Genomic DNA, 15,231 nt, shown 5'->3' on the forward strand with positions numbered 1-15,231 from the left:
TCTACAAATATTCCCTTTTGTACATGCTACATTGTCGCTTAATTCGATATCACTTAAATATGGTGACCAATGTAATATAAAAAGAGAATGAAACCGGATGATTTTTTTTGGACAATTTTAATTTTGCTTTACTTCAGATAATGGAAAATCAATTAAAAAAAAAAACCTATTTATTGGTCGTGTAGATGGGAAACGCTGTATAATAACGGAGTGGAAACTTTATCAACACACAAATAAACGTTGAAATTGAACAGAACTCAAAATATTGTTGTTGTATTTTAAATGGAATTTATGGGGTTTCTTTTGATTTGTTTATTTAATTTGTTTTTCTTTTTCTTTAAATAATAAGAGGATAAAACGATTTTATTCGTTGTTTGTTTATTTAACGGAGAAACCGTCACCAGTTGGATCCAAGATCCATGGATAGTTGTTCGGGCATTCCATACATGTGAAGAGACGCAAAGTTTCACCTGGCAATTCACGTGTTGTCAATGGACAGGCATTTGGTAGTGAGCAGAATGCTTGACCTTTAACGTCACACTTGTCTGCTTGCGAAACAAAACGAAAAAAAAAATCAATCGAAATATTAATAAATTGATAAAATATTAAATCAGTTACCTTTCCAGTCTTGGAAGTCACGCAATGCATTAATTTCAGTTGGATTCTGCATCCATTGGATAACCTGCAACATGTTAACAAAGAAAACATCGCTACGGCCCAACATTTCATCGATGAATTTAAGCAATTCATCGCGGAATTCTTTCTTCGATTTCAACCATGAAGCGCTGAAGTGCAAGCCAAGTGGTGCACGGTTTGTATTGTAGTGGCTAAAATAACGAATAAATAACAACAACCGTAAATAAAATAATGTAATATTTGATTGTGTGTCCGTCCATCACATACCGATTGAAATTGTGACGCAGAAGACGTGCAAATTGATCTCCGGTTTGGATGTTTGAACATGAATCAACCATATGACAACCTGGCAATGATTCATCGAATGTTGGGTCATCACGACGATCCAATTCATTCATAACCATTTCCCAAATTGGGTGTGATCGTGATGGGCAATTATGAGCATTTCCATTACATTTGTGTGGCATACGGAAGTACAAGGTGTATGGCCAGATTGGAACACGGCCCAATGAAGCGGTAATCGATGCATCGTAGATGAAAAATTGATCGGCCATCATTTCGAATTGTTTGTTACCACCAACGCGCAAATATGGTGCACGAACACCAACAACTGAACTATCGGTTATGTTTGCAAAACGTTCCAAAATCAAACGGGCACCAGCCATTTCGGCGAGCCAATCATCGTATGTACCATGTGTCCAGTAATTTGGATCATCTTTGTGTGTCAATGAGAATGATGAGATTTCATGACCGCGACGATGCAAATCTTGAATAGCTGAATAGTTCGAGTATTTGTGTGATACAAAGAATGTACCCTTGATTGTGCAACTGTTTGGATTTTGACGATTTCCATTGAAAATATCTTCGTACAAATCAATGTTATCAACGTTTACAGCACCGTTGAATGTCAATGTGATCATTTGTGGTACTTGAGATGGTTCAATGTTGCCAGGAATACGGGTTCCATCAGCTGAACAGAAACAATCTGGCAATGTACATTGGGTTGTGTCACATTCTGGTGCACGGTTTGGATCCAAGTCCACAGCTAATTATTGCGATGAAAAGAACAAAAATAAATATAAAAAATGTGTGATATGATGTTTGGCTATCACCAATCTATATACTTACTGCAAGCATTTTCATCAGATTCATCCTTACAGTCTGGTTTATCATTGCAGAACAATTCCTTTTCGATACATTCACCATTACCACATGACAATTTACCTTCTGGGCAAACTGGTTCATCGGTTTTTAGAATTGGCAACACTTTGCGTGGCTCTGTACGTATGCACAGTGATTCGCACACAATTTCGAAACGAAAGAAGAAAAAATTCAACAAAACGGGAAAAAAAGAAAAGAGAAAAAAACACATATCATTTATTAATAAATTATCATCATAAATGAAACATCGCAAAGTTGAAATTAATAATAATATCAGTATAAAAATGAAGATAAAGGAGAAATGGTTAAATCAAGGCGGAAAGGCTACATTATTTACATATATTGATTAAATTAAATGAATAAATGAGCATGAAAAAAAAAATATGAATGTAATTAAAATGAAAGATATTCAAATCAAGCAATACACCAAATTATTGAGCAATTTCACAAAGAAAAAGTATTCGTTTGTTTCACCTTAGATACTTAATCCGCAATAAATAAGAAAGAGTCAGAATGTGAAGGTGCTCACACATTTGTGTGACACACCTGTTTCGTTTATTGTTTACTAGTTGCTTAATTGCGTTCGAACTTTCATTTTAATAATGCATTCTTGAATATAAAAACGCGGTGGAATTGTCTTGCTTCAGTATTATTTTTATTAACCGCCTACTATATTACTATATATCAACACACACACGACACAATACGATTGGCACTGTCGAAACATTCAAATGAGTTTTTATTGAATCAATTAGAAAAGTAAATGGCAGTCAAACACACACACACACACTAATTGCATATTGAATATGATTTGAATTCGGATGAAAGTGATCGAAAGTCGCCAAGGTTCTGAATGCCGGAGTTTTCCTTGAATAAAAGCTTTCCTCATTGCACATGCAAACCGAATGCTGATACCTTAAATAGTAAGCTTAAGATTTCCGTTTTGGTTACGTTGTTTACATATTTATGGTGGTGCTGGCTTCCAAAATTGGCAAGACGGCAAATGCGACAGAAAGTCGGTTAGTATCAATATCGGAAATAAATCAACGTTACTTTTTTTTGTAAATCTTTCGAACCATTCGATTTATGGAATAATAAATAAGCAAAATAAAGCGAGTAAGTTCCATCATTGTATCGATTGCATTCGATTTCACGTTTTTTTTTCACCAGCATTTAAATTGCTATTTTTTTGCACCGGTTATTTAATTTTTTTTCTTTCTTTTCCTTCGTTTTTTTTTTTTGAAATTTTAATTTAATTGTCACATTCAGAAAAGTGAACATGGTAATTATTTCACGGTACAATTATGCAACGGTACAGAAAAACAAATAGAGAGAGAAAGAGACTTTTGTGTAAGTACCGGAATTCGTTCCGATCGAAGTTTATTACACAAGTGAAAAAATAGCAGTAAAAATACGAGTTTTTCTTCTTTTAAACCCCGGCCACACCATTCACGCCGCCTATAATTGTTATAACGGATGTTGGACCAGTCTATTGACAAGAAATCGACTTGGCCACATATTACCATGTTAATAGCAAAACGCAAATGGATGACGGCAACATTTTTTTTTTGTAATCATTTCTTATGCGAAGAAAAATACAGATGAACAAGAATGCTTAGTGAAAAATTGGAGTACAACCATTTTATGACAATTTGGGTCTTGATGTCTGTATGTATTTTCTGGTTGTAATTTCCTATGTGCATCATGATTATTCCATTGCACCGCTGATTAATTACAAATAAATAATAACACAAACAATAACAATAATATACACAATCTATTTAAAGTGAGTTAATTAAAATATCAAATGCATGCAAACACATAAACACCTTAAATTCATACACCCAAACCGAAAACTTTTTATTCAATAAAAAAAAACAGGCACACACACGCACACACGCAATCAAAATCACTTTAAGCTGGAAACGCAGACATTTTTTTGGCCGCTGTGTGTAATACTTATATGGGTTAGTTTCAATAACTATAAAAGCCACCGTGTAGTTGATGCTGTTGTTGACTTGTTTTTTTTTTTATTTTTGTGGTTGTTGTTGGTTTTTTTTTCTTAAAAATGCTTGTATTTGGTTTTTCTTTTTTTTGTTGGCACTTACTTTCTTTTCTATCGCAATTTGTTACTTTAACTTTCCAATCACACGTTTGTTTTTCTATGTCGAAGGCTAAACCAGAAGGGCATGTAATTTGTTTAAGTCCAGCTCGAGTACACCTACAAGATTTTTGAGTTGATTTTCGGATGAATTATATGAATTTTGTTGTTGTTATGATTTTTTTTTGTTTCGTATGTTTTCAATTGTCAAACACTTTTCGTTTTGTATTTATTCACAAATCTTTACTTTTCGTTTTGTTTTTTTTTATTAGCTTCAATTTGTTTCAATTTTTTTGAAGTAAAAAAAGATTCGTTCATCATTGTTATGAATGTATAGTGCTGGTTTTTTGTTGTTGTGAAAAGTGACTAGAAATGTGTGTTCATATTATTGGTACAAAGTTTCGTTTAGCCGGACGCAACAAATGGAAATTCATTGAAAATTAGTCATTCAATTTTATCCATACTGTAGCAACATACTTTGTAAAATCTGTTATATTATTGTCTTCATTCAGAAATGGTGAGGTCTGTATAGTCTTCGTAGTTGTTTTTTTTTTGTGTTTATCATCATTTATGATTTTCATCAGCAAAGGTTAGTTACAATGACATTTATCAATTCCAAAAAAAATGTTCGAACTATTATCAACAATAAAAAAATACATCGCTTAACTGATAGAATAGATCAAAAACCTTGAGCTAATTGCTAATTATAACTTGAGCATTTCATTATAGAGCCAAAATATTTGAGCAAGAATCATGTAAATTAGAATGATACATAACTAGTTACACACACGGATTCATTTCCAAAGCATGAATAAAAAATTTCATCATAATTTTGTGTGCTATTTTTTTATCCGCACAAAATTATTCATGTCTTCTTCTAATTTCCATGATACGACTGCATATTTGCATCGTATTCTTCTTTTTTTTTGTTTTAATTTTTGGCCATGCATTATTGACAATTGCTTATTAGGGTGGAACATTTTTGGCATAATTTTATGACCACTTGGAAATACATGTCTTATAGTCCACAGATTCAAGATATGAAGGAATTTCCAACTTACGGTTCCATATAAGACAGCGACTTGAAAGGAATGGAGGTACATTTTACTGGAAAATCATGAAAATTTGCACCCAATCACCATGAAAACTTGTGAATCTTATTTTCTGACCAAAATAAGTAATATCAACAAGTTTCATGAAATTTCAACCAAAAATAAAGGTGTCTCCCATACAAAATTTTCGATTTTTTATTTTTGAGAAAAGAAATAAAAAAAACTTATGGGAGGCACCTTTATTTTTGTCGCTGCATTCCTTTCAAGTCGCTGTCTTATATGAAACCACAAGTTGAAAATTCCTTGATATCTTGAGTCTGGGGACTATAAGACATGTTTTCTCAAGTGGCCATCAAGATATGCCTCGAAATTCAAAAAAATGTTCCACCCTATTGCTTATGGATAAGACACAAACTAGATAAAAAAGAAAATTTTAGAAAAGAAAACACATCTACACATATTTGAAGAGATAGAGAAATAGAAAACATTATCACATCACTTTAACATGAAAAATCAAACCAATAGTTTGTCACTCAAAGAATGATGTTTGCGTATTGTACAATTCCGATAAAAAAGGATTATCACCGAAGCAAGTCTTGTTGGAAACCATTGACCGTCATACAGCCGAATTTTGGATTTTAATATAAAAAAGGGTAGCATTTAAAACTAAATAAACTTCGATTTAGTAACGCACTTGCAAGACACACAGTGAGAAAATATGTAGACTTTTATCAAAATTGAATGAACAACATAATTTATGTGCGTGTGTGTGCAGTGAGATTATTTAACAAATTTTGACTATAAAATGATGGTTCGATATTTTTTTGATCATTTGAATTCTTTCGGCGATTTAAACTTTTACTTTCTTCCTCTAGAAATTGTTTTGATTTAATGTTAAAACTTATTGATTGTACAGAAAGTAGAAGAAGGGAAGTGAAGTACAGAATTTGATGGTACGAAGGAAATATCTAATCGAATGTCGATTTGACTTACTCTCGTTTCTATCGCAATTCTTAACATTTGTTCTCCAGTCACATGTTTGACGTTCAATGTCGAACGCTAGACCCGTTGGACAGCGAACTGAAGCTAATCTCGTAATACCATTTTCTCCGGCATTATCACATCTTTAGTGTCATGAATTAACGTATTTTTGTTTGTTTGTTTGTATTGAGGTTTTTTTTACGATTTTGGATTTTCGTTTTCGTTTTTTTTTTCGTGCGTCATACAAAAGAACATAATTTTAAATTGAATGAAATTTGGGTAATTATTTTTGTTTCATTTCGGTCGGGTCAGTTTTGATCAGTTTTGAGCATCAACAGAATTTAAATGCAGAAAAAAAATCATGAACTCAAACGAACCGAAAATAAACAAAATAAAATTGAAATTGAATTAAACAAAAATGAAAACAAATGCTAAAGAAACAAAAGTTTTATGATTTGACTTTTGAAAGAAATGGTTATTGATTTTTGAAAAATTATATCTCGAATGGAAAGTGTTTTGGTTACCTGACTACATCACGGCAATCACCTTCGGTTGTTGTCCGGAAGTATTCATCGGCTGGTCGGTCTTGGCACAATTCGTCCGTGTTCAATGGATCAACATCTTCTTCATCACTTTGTCGCTTGGATCGTTGATCAGCTGCGTGAACTGTAAAATAATAATAATAATACCGTAATTGTTTATTGCAATTCAGTTATTGTATGTGATTGTGGAATTGGTTTAAAGTGGCATTCCAACCAGATCGAACATCGAAGGCACAAGGTTTTTAATACTGACATAAAGTTCAATATCCATCTCGTTTGATTATGTAAATCGAAATCGCATCATAAAAAGAAAGCGCGTCGTCATACATTCATTTTCGAATGAAAGTGAATATCTATAGTTTTTTTTTTTTGCTTTGTTTCCATCGTGTTCGCTTTTGTTGATGCCACTCTTCACTCTGTCTTTCTTCGAGTCGCATTTATGGTCCAACATCATTATTTTTGCCATTTATTCATATAAATTATTTATGTGAAAAGTGCGAATTCATTAAGAAAAAAAAAACATTTGCGATGCACACACCGCTGTCGCGACACATTGTGATTGTGAATTGTGTTCATTTGGTCGCTTCTGTTTCATTTGTGAAGTAAAAGTTGTTTGGTTTTCTTAAATTCATTATTTTATGTAATTTAGCAACAAAATTCCATTGAACCATAAGCCTACTGTTTTTTTTTCGTCGATTTTTGTAATGTTCAATAAAATGTTCACTTCGGATAAAATTTGCGGCTTTTTTTTAGAGTGAAAGCAATTGGTTGCACGATAGGCAAATAATTTATGCTTCAGCTGAAAACTGGTATTTGCTTTTTTTTGGCCATGCCGTAATCTTTGGAATGGATTTCTTAATCGGCAATTTATGAAATTCTTTTATGATTCTTGTTCACTGGTTGCACAACAGTTTGAAGATACATTGATTTGCGCTTGTTTTAGAACATTTTTCACAACATCTACACGCAAAGAAAATGAATATGATTTTTTTATTTTTAATGGTTGCGACAATCATCGTATAATATAACAGAAGTTATGTTAAGATGTTGAATGTTAAGATGGCGATGTGAAGAGTATGAATAAACAAAGTAAAAAAAAATCCATTTCTATGTAGTGAAGCATCGATTATGCATTCAAATTATACACTTCCTAAGTGACAACTTTCATTTTCAACAATTTTTCTTCGTCATCTTCTTCATTTTCTTTCAAAATAAAAATACAATCGAATTGCAAATATTGAAAAGGGTTTTTAATGTTCAACACCTCACATTAATCAATGTGTTGTAAACATTTAAAGGCAATTCTACATTGGTGATTGGTTTGAACGAAGGAAAGTTTCATAAAAACCATTTTTTTAAATACATTGTTACAAAGAAATTGATAAATGTTGAAACGATATTTGCATGAAAAGATCGCCTTTAGTTAAATTATCCATTTCTTTTTATGCATATGACCAGAATTTAGTGTATATTATTTATGATGTATGTCATGTCATTTTGTTTATTATGATAATCTTTCACATTTGTATATTTATGAGCTGAAAGTGATTTGATTGATACAAAAAGCGATTGTAAATCGTGCGAATCGATTTCGATTGAAAGTGAAACTGAACCACAAAATGATAAAAATTAATATGCTAATATGTACACTACTGCTTGAGTGATGTTTGCCCAAATTAAAAACAAAGAGTCAATAATACAACAAATTGCAAAGAGATTGTGCTAATAGACAACGCGAAATTATTCACATACACAGAGCGGACGGACCAATTTTGAAGGTTGACTACTTTGTTTCACCGGCCCCAACTGTGCCCGCCTCATTTACATTTATGTGTATAAACGCTTAAAGATTTTTACAAGTCTTAGTAATATACTTTGTCTTTTTACATGTTTCGGTGTTTTTATTAATCGCTTCTTGTTTTGTTATAACCACTATGCTGTTGCTCATTCTATTTTTTCCAATTATGCGTGTATTCGTGTGCATGTTGTTATAGGGCACTAGGTAACTAGATAACACCGTTGTTTATTTTGTTCTTTCTCTCTCTCTCTTTCGTTCTCTTTCCCTTCTTTTGGATATTTTGTAATGTGGTATTCATCATGGTGAATAAATTAATGTTTTATGCATTGCTTTCGCAGAATTGGTACTAAATTTGCATCACAAATTTTATTTGTCGTTTCTTTGAAATCACTGGCCACTAATATTCAGATTTAGTCGTAATTTAATAGGATATGATACGTGTACCAAACGGATTGGTTCAACTTTACATCAAACAAGAACAGATTGAATTTCACACTGTTTATTCTCTAATCCATTGAGGCATCCATATATTTATTTCAAAAACATTATTAGTTTGTTCGTTCGATCAATCGTATATTTTATAATTTTTTAAATGAAGTCATTCGTTCGATCCATCGAAAGGGAAAAAACCAGATGGATGGAACGTTGATGGAAAAATATGTATACACATGTATATATATAAATAAAAATGAATAGATTAACTTACCTAACACTAAACAAATGGCAAAAGTGCCAATCAGCTGCAATGCACGTGCCATATTCTGGCAGTGTTCGTTACGGCTACACAACTCAAATTACAACAATAACTTAACGAAGCAATATTTATATAATAATAATAAAAACTATGTCTACAGATGAGATTTAGGTAAAATCAAATACAAACAAGGAATTGAATGCATTAAAGCGATGGCGTATTAACGAAATGCCAATCCAACTAAGTCCCAATTGAGAACTGAGCTAACCAACGCAAAACACAAGATACTTAAACCAAGCAACACAACGCTGTGAACGAACGTTGTTGTGTATGCGTGGTGTTGAGAGCGGACGCGTAAATACTAAATGTTGTTGAATTTATTTCAGGTCTATTTATTAAGACTTTCACTTAAAGTGGGGATAGATGGGTGGCCAATGCTAACGTTATTTAGTTGTCCTGAAAGAAGTTGTTTGAACGCACAGAATTTGTTCGGCTGGCTGACGGAAATACGATGGCTGCGACAACGAACATATACCAAAACGATGTTGATGCGTTTTCTTCGCAAAAAAAAATAAAATAAAATTATTCGTAAAATGTGATTGAAATTTCGTATGAATTAATGCAGAATTCAATCGACTGTTGTTGGAAAACGATAAATGATACAAATGACGGTTCAGTGAACGATTTTATCAGTTTCTCATGAGTATTTTACATTTATTTTTCGTTTGAAAAGATCAACAACAAAAAAATAATGAACCCAAAACAAAAATTAAATTTAAAAAACCGAATCGATGGCAATGACATTCTGTATTTGCATGCACCGCTAATGCATCCCTTTTCATTTTCTCAATAAATACTGAATGGTTAATTAATTAAAGTTATTTATTGCTTAATTTGATCGAGACATGCTGCAACGGACGATTTCTTGCTTCTTCTGAATTTTACGATTTTTGCCTTGAACAATGATTGCAGAATTAGCAAAATTTATTCGATTTTCGTAAAATATCAATATGTTTTCACCATGAATGTCATTTTTTTCATATTTCTGCAAACCACATTTTTTTTTCTTTTTTTTCAATAAACAAATATTGCAGATACCTCTCTGACTTTTTCAAGCCATTTTTAATTCATTTTCAAGCCAGAATGGTCGCTGAAAAATCATTTTCATAATGCTAAAGTTGTAAGATGTTGTTCCGGTGGAATATTTATGATAGATCGCTCTGAGGCTAAGACAACCAAAAAAAAAACTATCTTTTAATCAACAGCTCATTTATCTTAATTAATAAAATATTTTGCACGGTAGTCATTTCAATAATTAACTTGTTTATCAGCTTCCAAATGAAAAATGGCCTTTTCATTTGGTGAAACCAATAAAAAATGTTGGGATAATTTTTTTCTCTTAAATTTACAATGAAAAAATGGTTCTTGAGATGTGAGGAATGAGAAAAAAAAACATTGATTTAAGGTTACAAACGTTAAAAGCGTCATCATGGATAATAATGAATATAAATGGAAATTTCATTTCGTAAGTGGGCGATGATGATATTCTCGCAATGAAAGCGAAACTAAAAGAACCAAACATCAAATTCCAAACTAAGCAAATAATTCTTTAAATTTCCATGCGAATGCTCGGGAACAGCAAATTATTTTATAATTTATGATAGGTTGGGTTCGTCGAAGTCGAAATGGTGACAAAAATAAATAAATAAATTTATAAGTAATCCAAGAAACATGCGATGGCCGGATCAGGTTTGTCACTTGTGCAAATCTTATGCTATAAAACTGTTCAAGAATGTATTATTGCATTGGGGGCAAGTACTGCATTGAACGTGGCCACCACAAGTGGACATGGTGATTTATTTTCTACAATATTTGCAAACATTATCGCACACATCATCCTACGCATTTGTAAAAAAGATAAATAAATTAAATATTGTTTATTTGTTTATTTTCATTTTCGTAATTCGAATTTAGAAAATCCACATCCAGGAATTTGATGACTCGCTTGTGTTCACGCCATATTTTTCGTGCAATGTATTTTGTATTTATTTATTTATTTATGATGTTTTGTTGTGTTTTTTTTTTGTTAAATCGTACATGATTTACATAAATTGTGTCTTTTAATGCTAATGCGAAATAGTTCGCGGTTATAATCGAAAATGTTTCATTTTCAATGGTTGGTATTTTCACTGTAAAATTAGACCTGTTTATAATGTCATCATCATCATTTTTATCATGAATGACACTGTCTGTACTACCGCATATTATTTACCTTTACCCATCTATTTCAAGTCGTTTATGTAATTAATTTTTATTGGTTTCTTTTTTTATCACATATCTGAAGATGAACGAAGTACGAAAAGGTGCATGAGACCAAACGAGAAATGAATATGTGCGCGCACGCATGGCATTCAATCAGTGATGGTATTTTTGAATGTGGTAAATTTCTTGGCAATGAAATCCATTTTGATTCCAAATGCAATAATTTAAAAAAAGTTCTACTTAATATTCCTTCATTTTTTCGATCGATTGATCGATTCAATCATAAACATATACGAAAAAAAAAAAAATATGCGAAAATAATTTGTATGTTAATAGCTGGTGACTTGCTTATGTAAAAAACATGCTTTGAAAACACGAAAGCGAAGAGAGCAAAAAAAATGGGAAGCAACAAATATGATATAGCCATCACCATCGGTGTCAGTAATGCGTTTCGATGTGATAATGTGCGCTTTGTTGCCACGAACACTGTCGCCATGCACCAACACATCCACAACAAGTGTGCAAAAATTCACTCTTGTTTTAGTTCACAAATATCGATTTTAATATTCAACCAGCGCACTAATGGGAAGGGATTTTCGAGACAACAACTAGAAATTCATATGACGTGTTTAAGCACCCAAAAATAAAAGTGGGGTAGTTTTCATGCCATTTCGAAAATCACTTTCTACTAATAACACACGATACGGATATGAAACGTATGTCGATGATAATTTTGGTAATGGTTTCGATCATTTCTTGCTTCTGTCACATTTATTTTCATTAAATATGACACAACTCATTGTTTAGTATTGTTTCTAGTGTGACTTTCTTTTGCGTTTTGTGCAGAATTCATGGTCTAAATACATTTTGGGTTTTTTATTTGTTTTGTTTTGTTCATCTGTTGTTGCACGAACCAATATGTTGAAATGCAAAAGGTCACTTAAATGAATTTGCTTCGTTTTGACTTTTCAATCGAATGATTTAAATTTGAAATCGACATTTTCACATATATGATACGCTTTCGCAAATGCATTCACAATAAAAATCCGAAATTTCCGACAAAACTTTCCATTCAATGGGTACCCATAATCATCCTATAGCTCTTTTTTTCTCTCTCTCTTAGTTTTGGGTCTCTACTTCTCATCTCTCAGTATCTCTCTTTTTTCATCACTTCTATTTACGATAAAATTCATCAAAACAACCAGCTTTCCACGAAAGCAAGGTGATGGCATGCGGGGAGGATTAAGATTTCTAAGAAAATCATCAAAAAATCATCCAACGATTATGTTTATCGTAATACATCAAACGGCGCCGAACAACTTGTTCGATAAGACAGCGGCTTTTTTTCAACCTGTCAAAATCCGTTCACTTTCGAATCGATTGACCGTCAAAATTGATTGGTGAACGACATTTCTTATGGATCAATAACAAAAAAAAAAAAAAAAAATCAAATGGATTGATAACACTTGAAATAGCTGTGAAAAAAAACTTAGGAATTAGAACACATAATAATTTCCGTGTTTGATGTATTTTTTGTTGTTGTTGTTGTTGTCATTTCAGTTTGCTGGTTTGCAATCAATTGTCCATTCATTTGATGTAACAAAACGGGTTGAATTGTGAATCGTTGGTTACAGAAAGAAATAGCAAACAAGTTGAAATGGACGAGTGTGTGCAAAACTTGTTTGTCTGGTATTTGGAGGCTCACATTTATTTGGCCGGCTTAATGTAGCTGTCTTAGACCAGACGATCGTATGCGTTGTCGGTGTGTGATGTCAGTCTAATATTAGCGTAATTCATAAACGATATGGTTTTCTATGCATGGTGACAAGTACCACATTTTATCGAATCGATCGAAACAGAGCGAGAAAATGCATAGGGGAGAAAACAACAGGAAAAAGTGTGCAGTCATCTGTGTGGCGAGCACGTTTTTATTGCAATCGCATTGATCGATACAACTTTTTGGGCCGAGAATCAAGTTTTAGTTTTAATTGCACATACGACGGCATAAAATTTCGCTTACGATTCATAACACACAAAGACATAGCAATAGAATGATAGCATAGTACGAAAGGTGGCATTGCCTTATGTAAAATATGAGACTCTGATCAAACATTTAAACATGTTAACATCCAAACTGAACAAAAAAAAAGAGAACAAGATAAAGTCATGCTGCATGATTATAGTGCGCATTATAATTTTGCGATGAGCATCAGAAGCTGCACTTGCTTTGTAACACAATGATCATCACTTTATTGAAATGTGTCTTATTTCACTTCGGCAAAGATGTCAGTTTATGAAAATGAATTTGGGTTGGTAAATAAAAACAAGTACACGGCGTCATTAATATGATTTGCTCCGTTTCACATACCGCAACATCGCTTTCGACTCGTTAAAATATTTTGCGTTGGGCAACTCTCTCAATGCGCGTAAACAGTAACAACATCAACAACAACACACCAACATTTACCTCATATTTATTTATTTTGTAACAAACTTTGTGCAAATGCCGACGAGGAGAAATGTCGAAAGGTATCGATCAAATGTGCCACAATTACCATCCAATAATTAATTATATCAACAAAAAATCTTAAAATCTGGCAAAATCACGGAACAGCCCAATAATGAAACGGCAATTTCAACATTATAATGGTCAAATAGAAATTATGCTACATGATTAATTGGTAAATGGCATGAGAGACTAGAACCGATTCAATCATTCTTTTAGCGTATTGCCACGAAGAAGAAAATACAATTTAAAAATGGTAATGGTAATGGCATAAAGAAAAATGGAACAATGTCCGCTACTTGTGCTATGTAGAATTTTTTGTTTTTATTTCAAGTGATGTAACGTGAATATGGGCAATAAAACAATCATCAGAATTCTATCGTTTTTATGCTTCTTAAATTTCGAAAGGTGCACATAACCGAAATGTAACTTTTTTTTGGCTTCGGGAGCATTTTTGTTGCTCTTTAAATCAAAACCGAGAAAAGAAAGAAAAAAATTGAATAAAACTTAACTTATAAAAACAAAACAATGGCCGAAGCAAATAACACAGAAGCGCGATAGAGTATATTGAAATAGCCCACAAGTTTGGTATTTATACGCCACGTTACTATAATTACCGCATAAATCATTCTCATCGTACAATGTGAATGAACTATGAGAATTGAAATCTAATACTGTTTGTGTTCGTGTTTTTTTCTCGCTCTCTGGTTGTTTTTGTTAGTATTATTGGTGGTGTGTTCCATTGAGTTTGGTTTTCTTGACACATAGTTCGCGGTTATGGTTCGTTGTTTTTCAATGCAAAACATCTATTTGAACGGAATTCAAAATATAAATGAAACTCAATTGTCTGCAGCATTTTTTAATAAATCGAAAGAGCCATAAAAATATGTTTCACGCTTTTCGAGGCATGTGCATGCGTATTTTGAATGACAATTGGCTAGCAATTTCCATTCAATTCAATGCCATTCAATTTTACCGGCCTGGTAAATTCACTTCAACACTGATTTGTTCATGTTTGTTTTTCTTATTTATGATTATTTTTTTTTTTTTTTGTTCATGTGCAATCGTTAATCACTTCGTGAGATTAATGACAATTTCTTCATTTGTTTTCGGTCAAGTTTAATATTGAAATGTATCGCAACGCAACGATCGAAACAAAAGAAACAACCAAAGAAAATGGAAAAAAAAGAGAAAAGTTCATTATTGGCGGATGTGAAATGATTTAAAGTGTGTTTATTTATACTCGTTCATTGACCATTTTCACGTTGTGTACGCGCACATGCCATATAGATGTTTGTGATTCCATTGTTTGTTGAAATTCTTTCATTTGATTTGCCAATTGCGCTTAAATTATATTTCTCTTTCGTGGTGAATCAATTAATTGGTTGGGTGAAGTTTGCACGCACACGCACACGCACATGATATACCGTAATCGATTGAATCGATCAAGAAAACTTACCGTTTCGACTCAAGTTCAAGTGTTTGAATTGATTTGCTG

At 32.5% G+C, this 15,231-nt stretch overlaps 1 protein-coding gene across 4 annotated transcripts; it reads right to left on the bottom strand.

Moving 5' to 3' along the window:
• Positions 1-10: 10 nt before the first annotated feature.
• On the bottom strand, positions 11-9,328 carry LOC116336832. 4 transcript variants are annotated; one of them, XM_031760982.1, is made up of 7 exons: positions 8,978-9,328; positions 6,456-6,597; positions 3,906-4,018; positions 1,765-1,914; positions 904-1,681; positions 619-827; positions 11-548 (listed from the first exon to the last, which is right to left on the bottom strand). In XM_031760982.1, exons 1-7 carry the CDS (start codon positions 9,027-9,029, stop codon positions 379-381), a joined length of 1,614 nt encoding a protein of 537 aa, XP_031616842.1. In that variant the 5' UTR covers positions 9,030-9,328; the 3' UTR covers positions 11-378. The 4 variants fall into 4 exon arrangements, with proteins under 4 accessions (XP_031616842.1, XP_031616840.1, XP_031616843.1 ...); XM_031760980.1 differs by lacking the exon at positions 3,906-4,018 and adding an exon at positions 5,944-6,074 and having other exon boundaries at positions 12-548; XM_031760983.1 differs by having other exon boundaries at positions 13-545; positions 8,978-9,327.
• Positions 9,329-15,231: the final 5,903 nt, after the last annotated feature.

Source organism: Contarinia nasturtii, unplaced genomic scaffold (genome assembly GCF_009176525.2).
Source record: "Contarinia nasturtii isolate CC-2019 unplaced genomic scaffold, AAFC_CNas_1.1 Cnas_scaffold_187, whole genome shotgun sequence".
NCBI classification, from domain to species: Eukaryota; Metazoa; Arthropoda; class Insecta; order Diptera; family Cecidomyiidae; genus Contarinia; species Contarinia nasturtii.

What these genes read in the sequence shown, in the direction of transcription:
- LOC116336832 (XM_031760980.1), bottom strand. Translation starts at nt 9,029, where the DNA reads ATGGCACGTGCATTGCAGCTGATTGGCACTTTTGCCATTTGTTTAGTG. An exon ending in CTGCGTCACAATTTCAATCG is followed by an intron (nt 828 to 903) that starts GTATGTGATGGA and finishes TCGTTATTTTAG; the next exon opens with CCACTACAATACAAACCGTG. An exon ending in TGACTTCCAAGACTGGAAAG is followed by an intron (nt 549 to 618) that starts GTAACTGATTTA and finishes TTGTTTCGCAAG; the next exon opens with CAGACAAGTGTGACGTTAAA.